This window comes from Andrographis paniculata, unplaced genomic scaffold, assembly GCF_009805555.1.
Source record: "Andrographis paniculata isolate CXL003 unplaced genomic scaffold, ASM980555v1 Contig12END, whole genome shotgun sequence".
NCBI lineage: Eukaryota > Viridiplantae > Streptophyta > Magnoliopsida > Lamiales > Acanthaceae > Andrographis > Andrographis paniculata.
The window spans coordinates 2460162-2472703 of NW_026137402.1; the positions used below are offsets into that span (position 1 = coordinate 2460162).

The 12542-nt window shown below is 32.4% G+C and overlaps 1 protein-coding gene across 1 annotated transcript; it reads left to right on the plus strand.

Moving 5' to 3' along the window:
* Nucleotides 1-293: 293 nt before the first annotated feature.
* On the plus strand, nucleotides 294-5946 carry LOC127253297 (probable amidase At4g34880). The gene is made up of 5 exons (XM_051277814.1): nucleotides 294-800; nucleotides 3231-3445; nucleotides 3540-3779; nucleotides 5219-5369; nucleotides 5550-5946. Exons 1-5 carry the CDS (start codon nucleotides 357-359, stop codon nucleotides 5901-5903), a joined length of 1404 nt encoding a protein of 467 aa, XP_051133771.1. The 5' UTR covers nucleotides 294-356; the 3' UTR covers nucleotides 5904-5946.
* The last annotated feature ends 6596 nt before the right edge of the window (nucleotides 5947-12542 follow it).

The window sequence follows — 12542 nt, forward strand, 5'->3', positions numbered from 1 at the left end:
TAAGGATAAATTATGTAAGATGGAGGGAGTAATAAATACCTTCTAACTTACACTATATTACAAATACATTACTTTTATATTACACGATACTAATAAAGTTATTTTTATTTTTTTTTAATATAATCAATTATAATATTAATATTAAAAAATTTACGGGAAAATCTAGACGGTAACAATACACCATGAGGTGGAGTATTTTTAATTTATTTTATTTAATATTATGCCAATTTTTGTGCCCGAATATATGGGACTGGGGAAGAAGGAAGTACAATTTATCACAATCACCTCTTACCAACATTTCTTCAAATTCAAAATCGAGCTTTGGTTCCATGGAAAAAGAATAACTGGACAAATTTATGGCGGAGGAATCTACCATCGCCGAAATCCAAGCAGCTTTCGCCACCGGCGATTTGACGGCGGCGCAGCTAGTGGACTTCTACCTCCGCCGTATCGCGGATCTAAATCCGGCACTCCGCGGCGTCGTAGAGGTGAACCCCGCCGCCCGACGGCTGGCCGACGAGTCCGACCGGGAGCGGGCGATCCGGCCGGCGGCGCTGGGCCGGCTGCACGGCATTCCGGTGCTCCTGAAGGACACCATCGGGACCGCCGACGAGCTGAGCACCACCGCCGGATCGTACGCCCTCGTCGGATCGAAGGTGCGGCGCGACGCCGGAGTTGTGGAGCGGCTGAGGAACGCCGGCGCTATTATTCTGGGAAAATGTAGTATGAGTGAGTGGTACAAGTTCCGATCCCTCGCCGGAGTTCCCGACGGGTGGTGCGCACGCGCCGGACAAGGAGTGGTTTGTACTCTGCCTCTCAATTCAAACGCCGTCATGAATGGTTAAATATTTTTTTGGCAGCTCCGGGACCCAGCACCTTGGTTGGGTTCCTTTGTTTACGCTAAAACAATGTGTTTTTTCTTATCTCAGAGTAAGGTTTTAGTTTAAATTTTATACTTCCTCCGTGGCATGGAAACGTTGTCATTTTTTATTTTTGTATTATTTTCTAATTTAGTAATTGTACTACGTACCTAATATAATAAATATCCTTTTAATTTACACTATATTACACTAATGTCATTACTTTTATATTACAGAATACTAATAAGGATATTTTTATCTTTTTTCACTACAACCTATTATAATACTAATATTTAAAAATTTATGTGTAAAAAGTAAATGGCAACCTTGCAGCAGGTCAGGACGGAGGAAGTATTAAGATAATATATAATTTGGTATTTTGTGAATATATACATATTTGAGAAAAATATAATTTAAATAGTAGAAATTTTGAATTTGAGTGTTAAAGAAATACATTAATAAAATAAAATTTATTTTTAAAAATTTATAAATAAATTTTATTGTCAATTTAGTCTTTAGCTTGTGGTTGAATTTTAAAATTTATAGTTTTCTTTTTATATAATACTCCATTAGTTTCATTGGAGTGTGTTTGTTTGGGGATTGGATTTTAAATATACTATTCATCTCATTTCTTCCCCTAAAACATCAAATCAAATACCTATTTTTTATTTTTTATATTATACTAAAAATTAATTTTATATTCAAAATATTACGTCAATCTTATTTATATCACATCATACAACTATTCAAATTCAAATTTTTACTATTCAAATCCCAACTAAAAATCCAAACTTCCAAACAAACACACCCCAAATGTATTTATTCTTATTCGTGGTGAGTATAATTTAAATAAAAAGTTTAAAATATTTTTAAGTAAGACAAATAAAAATAGTAAAAAAATATTTCACTTGGAATTTATTTAAATTTTTAATAACCAATTTATAGTATTTTTATAAAAATAGATGCTACTCGTCTATGAAAAATTACCTATATGAGTTGGGTATGAGTTTGAATAATATTATTATATTGATGGGTAAATTGTTTTTTTAGTCCGGTAATTGGACCCTTTATTATTTTAGTCCCGTAAGTGGAGCTTGTCGCAAACTAGTTCCATAAGTGAAAAATTTTCGCTGTTTTAGTCCTCCGATGCCGGAGACGCCCGCGTTGCTCGCCGGAGGTGACGTGTCCGCCAGGTGTCCCGCCAGGTCAGCGACACCTCGCGGACAGGCGGACACGTCACCTCCGGCGAGCCACGTGGACGTTTCCGGCGCTGGAGGACTAAAACAGTAAAAATTCTTCATTTATAGAAATAATTTGTGATAGGCTCTACTTACGAGACTAAAATGATAAGGGTCCAGTTACCATTGATAAGGGGTCCAGTTACCATTGATTGTAACGTAAAGTTAGTTGGTGAAAAATTTTAGACAGATTGAATTTGTACACGTTGACATCTATATTTGTTGATGTTAATGGCATCTATGTAAATAAATAGAATGTTAAAAGTGTTTAAATTAAAAAAATTGGTAAATAAGTACAATTTTTTTTTCTTTTTTTTTTTATAAAAAATACCATGAATTTGATAGACGGATTGTATTATTATTATTATTATTATTATTATTTTCTGATTACTCCATTATATTAAATTATTATTTAAAAATATATATTTTAAAAGTTTGTGTTTTGAATGGTAACAGAGTATTATTTATTTTTTGCCTTAGTAAAAAAATAAAAATAATATATTGTAAATTATAAAAGTATTTAGTATATTAGATAACTAGTATAATTATTAAATTAGAAGTAATATATTTGTTTTGGGGCGGACATAAAAATAGAAATTATATACTCCCTCCATCAACTACTAAATTTTTTATTTTAACTTGTCAAAATCTAAATTTCTTATTTTAGCTTTTAGAAAAAAATTATTTTCAATTAAATATCTAAATACTTTACTTTTTATTTTTTTACATTATGTTTCAAACATATTATATTAGTTTATTACAATTAGATATCTATAAATATTAATTAACCTCAATTTACGTGGAAAAATCAAAATAAAAAATATACTAATAGATAGATAAAGTATATAATGTATCTATAGTCAAAATTTTAGCTTCATTTCAATAAAGTTTAGAAGTTTTGAAATTCAACATTTTGAATTGCATAAAATTTTGAATGAGAAATAAGACATATCAAGCTCAATCTATTAAAAATTATTTTAGCTTATAGACTTCAGATTTTTGAGCTCAGCTCGGCTTGTTTAACAACTTTACTTTAAACAATATTATTCTATTTTGCGACAAATTTTTTATACAGAATTCGGCTTTACTTTAATCAATATTGATTTTATCTTTTAACAAATCTTTTATATAGAATCCGTACTCGCCGTCGGGTACACCCGGCGGGTCGAGCAGCGGGCCCGCCATCTCGGTGGCGGCAAACATGGCGGCAGTTGCGCTCGGCACCGAGACGCATAGCTCCATCATCACTCCGGCAGACCACAACTCCGTAGTCGGCATCAAACCAACCGTTGGCCTCACTAGCCGAGCAGGCGTCATTCCGATGACGCCGCGCTGGGACACCGTCGGGTATTATAATTACTACCCCATCATGCTCAGAAAAACTTGTATTTTTATTGCATTGTATGTGTCGGTCGTGTTTGATTTGAACACTGCCGTGCAGACCGATATGCAGGACAGTGGCGGATGCCGTTTGCGTGCTGGATGTGATCGCCGGCCCCGACCCGAGAGATGAAGCCACTATTGATGCCGGAAATTTTATTCCGGCCGGCGGATACTTGCAATTTCTTAACGAGAATGGCCTCGAAGGGAAGAGGTTAGGCGTTGTCCGGCATCCGTTTGTAGAGAAAATACACGACGCCAACGAACTTACTGCGTTCGAGCGCCATATCAATACATTTAGGTATGCCTTTGTATATATTTTTACAAATTTTGATACTATTTATTAATAATATATATTTTTTAAATACTACATTATATTGAAAACTTAATTTTTTTATTATTTCTAAACTTTCTAATGCTGAGAAAATCTTGATCTAATATATTTTTTTAATTTGTTATCTAGAGTTGAATTATTTGAAAACTCAACGTAAACGATGTTAAAAAATAAATAAATATTCATATATAGTGGCGGAACCAGAAATTAATAAAAATGAGCTAATTTTTTAAATTTTTGAAAAATTACAAATCACTCTAACAAAGTAGGTTTAAAATATATCATTCCATTTAAAAAAAATATCAAATATTATTTCTTTCTCTTACATATTTGGCTTGAGTTTTTTTTTTTTTAAAAAAAAAATGGGTTTTACTATTTTTTTATTCCAAAAAATAAAAAAAGTTGAATCAAATTTTTATATTTCTAAAAATTAATTTTGTATTCAAAATATTACAAACATTTATTTTTTTACTATTTTAAAACCTAATTCAAAATTTAAAATTCAAAACAAACACAAATTATAGAATTTTTTAGCACTTTTTTTTAAAAACTTATTATAATTAACTTTAGTATTATACATATATAAGAATCTATTAAATAGTATTAAAAAAAAAAAAAAAGAAGCTAGGGTGGGGAGGGGGGCTGCTGCCCCCTTGCCCCAAATACATCCGCGGCTGTACATATATCTACATTATTATTAGCAACATGCGATTTCTTAAAAATGATTGAAAAGAATAAGTTGCTGATATTATATATATATATATATCAATAGAGTATTATAATTTGAAATTATACAATATTTTTCCTATTTCATACGAGAATAGGTGCATTTAGTTGTAGCTAATGTTGAAGATATTTAATAAAAATTTTATAGTTACGAATGAAAAATTTTATACAATGGACAAAATATAAAGTGTTATATGCATTTTCAATAAATTCTGACAAAGAAATTTGTCTCGCTAATCTACGACTTTCTAGATTGCCATGGTTAAACAATCGCAAAAAAAATTTCGAGATAATTTTCAAAAATATTTAATTAATTTTCTTGTATATATATATAGATTTTGAGATAATTTTTTCGAGACAATTTTAAATATTTCTAATAGTGTCTATTTTAAATATACAATAGATACAAGTCAAATTCAATTATGTATGTCTCCATTTATATAGAAGTTTTTAATAGTGTTAAGAATGGTAAAATATTAGATATTTACTGTGATATTTTATTAAATAAAAAGAAGGGTATTTGATTTGAGATACAATATTTTTTAAGAAAAAATTATTTATCATAAATAATATAAAAAAATTCAAAAGTATTTATATAAAAACTCAATATGAATTAAAAGATGAAATATTTGACTCGATTCGACTCAAATAATAGCTATTAACACAAATAAGAAATACAGGGAAAAAGGAGGACAAGTGATCGACAACTTGGAGATAGCTCAAGTTGGATCAATCCTCGATCCACATCATAGCGGTGAGGTTTCGATCATGATGGCTGACTTCAAGACATCCTTAAATGCGATTGCCTTCAATGAGAGCAATCCCGACTTGGTACGTACTTACGATAAATTAAATTCTTTTTTGATAAATTAAGTATATAAATAATCATGGTACAAACAGTAGAAAAAAAAAAAAAAACAATTATATATTTGATGGATAAAGAGAGTGTCTTTCCAAGACATCGTCAAAACAGATTTCATGTTGTCTTTCTTGGACAACTTTGATTTTCAGGAGAAGCTCGGGGATTATGACCAGGCAACGTTCATAGCAGCCGAGCAAACGGACGGCATAGGAGAGCACGAGAAGGCTGTCCTAACAAGATTGGAAAACTATTCGCGCAACGGGTTTGAGAAGTTAATGAAGGAACATGAACTCGACGCAATGGTGACGCCGGGATCGAGGGCGTGCCCCGTCTTCGCTATTGGTGGGCACCCGGCGGTGACCGTTCCCGCTGGGTATGCGACCGATGGAGGAATGCCGTTTGGGATTTGCTTTGGAGGATTGAAGGGTAGTGAGGGGAAGCTCATTGAAATTGCATATGCCTTTGAGATGGCAACAAAGGTTCGAGTGAGACCATCGCTTTGATTAGCATGTTTTCACATTATTTGTCAAAAAAATATTAATTACAATTATCGCATTATGTATTTATTTTAATTTTCTTCCTTAGAACACATCAACTCCATTTATCCAGTTTTAACTCCAAATATGCAGTTCTTACAGTAATTTTACTCCCATCGTAACTCCATTTTTCATTATTATTCTTCAAATATTCAATTTTTTCCTTTATTTTAAACAACTTTTTATTTTTATAATTTTAAATAAAATTTTTAAAAAATAAAAATTAAATTTAAAAGTAAAATTTATAATTTTAAAAATTAAAAAAAAAAAAATACACCAAAAATGGTGTTGTACTGTAGCAAACACAAAAAATGGTATTGCAATTGGCACCCGATTGGAGACCGTCGGCGGCATAAATGGGGTTGCAACGTCAAAATTGACGTTGCATTGGAGATGCACTTAATATATGGCTCTCTTTGTCAATAGTTTCATTTATTATCTAGTGTCAACAAAAATATGTATTTTTTATTTATAGCAAATAATGTTTACACGCTTATTAATTTATACTTTTCCAGGGGAGAGGATCAAATGTTGAAAAAATAATTTCAGCACATAGCTGAATAACTAAAAAATAATAATGTTAATTTATATCATTACATTATCTAATTAATATAATTATACATAATTTGATTTTAGGTATCATGCTGAAATTATTTCTTTCAACACCTTATCCATGCTGCTTTTCCAGTTCGATACGAAAGTATTCATCGAATATCCTTAATTTATCTACATATAAGAGTCAATCAACACGCCCTCTCACGTGCAAGAAGATATATGCGGTACTTGTTCATTAATATATGTCGGATAATGGCAGATCCAATCACTTTTTCAAGTGGGTGCACAATCTAATGAATTATTATTAAGCATTTTTATATGTAAAAAATTATACCATTTGTAACACTTAGGCATTTTTTTTTTCTTTTAATAAAACATACAAGGCAATTCGAATAGATATACTACACAATCTAAAGTTCCAAACAAACAAACCGGTAATCTTAACATTAAAAAAAAAAAAAACAAATTAAAGAAAAATTACAATAACTAAAGTGGAAAAAATTGAATATGCAAATGGCCAACTTAAATTGCAGTCCAAATAAATAAAATTGAAAAAATTGACCAAATCAATACCCAAACCGATCCATAGATTAGAAAATACTCCCTCCGTTCCAAACACCATGCAATATTTGTGTTTGGCACGAGAATTTAGGTAGGGAGTATTAAGTATGATAATTTGAAATAATTTGGATATTAAGTGATGTGATTGGAGAGAGAAATGATTATTTTTTTTTTTATTTAAGTGATATGATGAGATAAAGTGAAGTCTATATTAAATTAATATGTATAAAAATATTATTAATTATTTCTAAATTTAGAAATATTGCAATGAGTTTGGGACAAATAAAAAATAAAATGTTGCAGAGTGTTTGGGACACAGAGAGTACTATATTACATAATTAATTATTACATCAAATCAAAATAGAAGTATCTTGAAATGATTATATAAAAGAATGTATAATTAAAATCGTATTTTGGGCATTTGGATTAAAAAAAAAAACTAAATAATTAATATATATATATATATATATATATAAATACATGTATGTATATAGAAATCAAGTGGGGTCATATGACCTCACTATAATCAAGTGAATCCGCCAGCAACGTGGGATAGTAAGACCAATGTTATTTTTTGTGGAAGTATGATCTATTTCATTTCAAAATTAACATAGTATATATACAAATAGGGACAATAAAGTAAACAGAGACTACTATATTAAATTTTAAAATAATGTTCTAAATTTTAATTTATATTTTTCTTTCTCATAATTATCTAATTTAATTTTAATTCTAAAATTACTTTTTAAACTTGTTATCCCATGAAACTAAATAAAAGAATAAACAAGAAAGGGATCAAACATCTTAGTTTAGAAGGGATTTTTAGAATCAATAATAAAAAAATCGAAATTATACCAGGGAAACATAAGTTGAAGCGATAAGTTTTCGGGTCACAGATAAATGCAAATCACGTCCAGGTTGATGCAGAAATCGTCCGGACTAACGCATAAATCATCTGGACTGATGCAGAAGTCGTCTAGAATGACGTAGAAATTGCGAGGACTAATGCAGAAGTTATCTGGACTAATGCAGAAGTCGTCTGGACTGATGCAAAAATTGTTTGAACTGATGCAGAGGTCGCCCAGACTGATGCAGAAATCACCCGAGTATTTCAGAAGTCGCTTGGATTGGTGCGAAAGTCGTTTGCACTAATGCGAAAGTTGCTCTGGCTGATGTAGAAGTTGTCGGGATAGAAAGAACGGCACTAGAATAGCTGTGTAGGTGGTGTGAATTGATTACAAAAGGATGGACGTATGTTTCAAGAGGTTTAGGCGTGTACTTGGGAGATTCGGGCGTAATCAGAAATATTTACGAAGGCCAGATATATTTTAGATAATTTGGGCGCTGTCAGATTTAATTTACAAAGGGAGGGGCGTGATTTTAGATTTCAGAAGGCTGATATATTCTTAGATATAGTTTAGATAATTCGGGCGTTGTCAGATTTAGGGGATGTTTGGAAAATAGTTTTTTGAAGAGTTGTTAGCTTATTGAATCAGTCAAAAAGCTAATTTAGGTGTTTGGTAAATTAGCTTTTTGGACCCAAAAAGCTAATTTCTGAAAAGCTAACTTACCCGCGTTTTGAAATAGCTTTTTCTGTAAAAAAATTTTTATTTCTTATATGCCCTTAAAAATTTATTATACATTTTACACAAATAAATATATTTTGATTATTTATTAATTATATTAGAATATTTTATTATATTATAATTTTACTTTTATAAATTTAAAATAATTAATTTTTATATAAAAATTATTTTAACTGTAAAATATATAAATTTATTAAAATCAACATAAAATAAAAAATATAAATATTAATAATTTATTTTTTTTATTAAAATTATATATATATTTTATACTAAAAATAAATTAAATAAATTAAATTTATTGAAAATTATAAATATAATGAACTAATCGATAACTAACATAATAAATATATACACGAAAAATTTATTATTTTATATTTTACATAATTTTCAATAAAAAAAACTATTTATATATTTTAATAAAAATATAATATTTTTTAAATCTAACTGTAATAAAAATAAATATTTTTATAACACTTTTACAATTTTCAATAACTAATAACAAAAATATTTTAAACATTCTAAACTCAAAAAAACATAATTGAATATATTAGAAACAAGAATAAAATAGAAATATCCTCAATTGTCATTTTACGTATAAACAGCTAATATCAAACAGTTGTTTTACCAAACATTTTAATACAAACAGCTAATCGAATCAGTTAGTCAAACCAACTAATTGAATCAGCTAACAGCTATGGGCTAATTGCCAAACACGCCCTTAATTTACAAAGGTAGGGACGTGATTTTGGATTTCAGAAGGCTAATATATTTTCAGATATATTTTAGATAACTCGGTCAGATATATTATAGATAATTCGGCCGTTGTCATATTTAATTTACAAAGAGATAGGCGTGAATTTGGATTTCAGAAGGATAAATATATTTTCAGATATATTTACAAAAATCAGGCGTACTTTACAGAAGAGAGGCGCCCCCAATATTAAAATAATATATTTATTTTATTTTATCAGATCTATTTTAGAAATTGGTTTCTAAATTTAGAAATTTAGAAAATAAATTAATTGTAGTTATTTCTGTTTGGAAGAGTTGCATCTCTTCGCATTGTTAATAAAGTAGAGGGCTGCGTTGATTCGCACATATCATTTAGATTTTATAAATAGGCATTGTAATCATTGTAAAACCTAAATTCAACATCTCAATCAAATTTATTATTTCTTTTTATTTCCTGCCATTTATTTTCAATTTCTCACATTTTTTTCTTCTTCCCTAGTTTCTTACTATCAAACGTCTGGGCACTGCGTTTGATACAAATTAAAAATTTAATCACTCATAAATCTTTCAGAAAGAAGCCCTTGGTTATCATCCGGTTGGAAAATTTTAACCCACAGTAACATTTTGGCGCGCCCAGTGGAATAATTAATTTGTTCCTCACGAATTCTGAATTCACCAAATTACGTTTATGAAGACTTGTGTGCCGTCTGATGGCTCGTTCTGAAACAGTAATATTGGCGGAAGAAACCGATGTCGTCCAAACGACATCCTCAGGTCTTTCACCACCCCCAGCATCCATCCCGGAAAGATTCACTCCGATTCGGGTAGAAAGGCCGGCGCCATCTAATGGCCAGGAAGCATTAAACCCGGCCACCCACGATAGTATAACAGTACTATCCGAAGGAATTTGCTAACAACTCATCCACAATTTTTTGACTACAGCCTAACGGATAGCAAGTACAACTCCACCGACTGCGTAGATCGAAGGCGATATTGGAACATACCAATTACGGCCACTTACTTCGGTTGAATTTGGAAATCATGCCCAATGCTGGCCGTAAGTTTCTGTACCATTATTTACAGATGCCACCTCAACCCAAACTTATAGTGCACCTAAAAAACACAGGACATGCCTAGAGCTATTTCCGACGCTGGTTCACAATGGCGAACCATATCCACAGCCTATTCATCAACAACGGATCACTCCATCATACGGACCTCCCCGGAGCCGAGCCCTACATTCACCAGCCTCAGACACCCGCGGCTCAGAGACCTAATATTGTTATGGAACCACCATAGTGGAACCTACAACCTATGGTACAACCTGCACAAAAACATCCAGATGTCGTGCAAATGGTGTAAGATGCAGTACGCCAACACCTTGGCGCCTAAGGCCAAGGGCCTCACGGTCTTGCCTAGCGGAAGCCTTTCCCAGAATGGGTAAAACGCAATTATCCATTACTTCGACAAGTTAGAGTTTCAGAATCTCTAATGTTTTCTGGAGAAGATGGCCAATCGTCTGTTGAACATGTGGTCAGATTTACTATCCTAATTGGAGAATTACCCCTTAATGAATTTTACAAACTACAGTTGTTTCCGTTAACTCTTACAAGAACTGCCTTTAGATGGTATTCATCCCTCCATACTGACTCCATTCAAAACTGAACTAAAATGGAGCGGGAATTTCATGACAGAGTTTACAGCCCCATACCGATAACCACTCTTACAAATCTTATGGAAACGAAATAGGAATTTAGAGAATCGGCCACATCCTTTATCGAAAAACTAAGACAGACTAAGGCTTAACGGCCAATGATCATTAGTGAGTCCTAACTTGCTAATATTGCAATTAGGAACATGATGCCACGTGTTCGAGACACGCTTACGGCTCATAAAGTTCAAAATCTGGCACAATTGACGGCTAAGGCTGCACGTCTAGAACGTCTTTTCCATGAAAAAGATAGTAGAGGTAAACGGGCTGGACATCAGGTAGTCGTAATCGAAGTAGAAGAGGCTGTAGATGGATACGAACTCCCGGATGTTATTGAGGAGACAACAACAGAGTTAGTACTAGGTAAACCGTATACTTGCTCCAACCTTAAACCCCTGAAGGGTAAAGATGTTCCCAAACTCCAAAATGTAAATTTCTTGTTTGATGTTACATAGGCCGATGCCGTTTTTTATGAACTTTTGAAAGATGGCCTGATACGAATTCCTAAGGGTTAGAAAATGGCCTCGCCTCAAGAAATAAAAGAATAGAACTATTGTAAATGACACAATTCATTTCGACATGCCACTGTAAATTGTCTGCATTTCCAGACAATCAAACTGAAATCACTGAAGAATGGACGTGTCAAGCTTGCTGGTACGAAAGTGGATAATGAACATTTTCCAAAGGTTCAAATTGCCACTATAACAGTACAACTAACCTCACCAAAAGAATAATCCTTGTAAGATGATAGACCTCCCCGGGGACGGTCACCATGCAGAGATAACAAAGGCAAAGAGAAAATTGAAGATTCTGATATTTCAAAACCACCGCTCAACTACCGAAATTATTTTTATGGTGGATGCACGCAGAATAAGCTCTCACCCCGATAATGGCTCTGTCCGAATAATCTATCTCGGTAAGCCACAAGAGCGTTCTATCAACAATCATCACGGCATCGACATTCGTCGCTAGACAACACATCCGCAGGTTAGAAACCCTCCGCGGAATGGAAATGATCAAACGCCTTTTAACCAAAAAGGTCGTAGTCCGTGCCGAGGCTTCACCAACTCACACATCAAAAAACCATTACAGGATGATGATTATCACACTCCTTTTGCCTAGAGGGGTCGGGGTCAACGCTGAACTTTCATCAAACCAGTGGTTGAGGTGTTTGCCAATAATAGAAATTATAATATCGATTATATAATAGATGTGGAGGCGTATCAACCGCGATCACAAGTTCCACGGACACATGTCAATTCTATTGGGAAATGTGACATTATAGAAAGCAGAATGTCCCGGCGTGATTTGGAATTGCAATATCCTGAGCTTTCTCGATCACAATTACGACGATTGCAAAGACGATATGCAACCCGAAGAAGGGAACATCAAGGAAAATTTGTTGGTTCTATTCTTATACCTTTCTCCCGACACCTAGAAAGTGATCAAAGAAAATCAAAA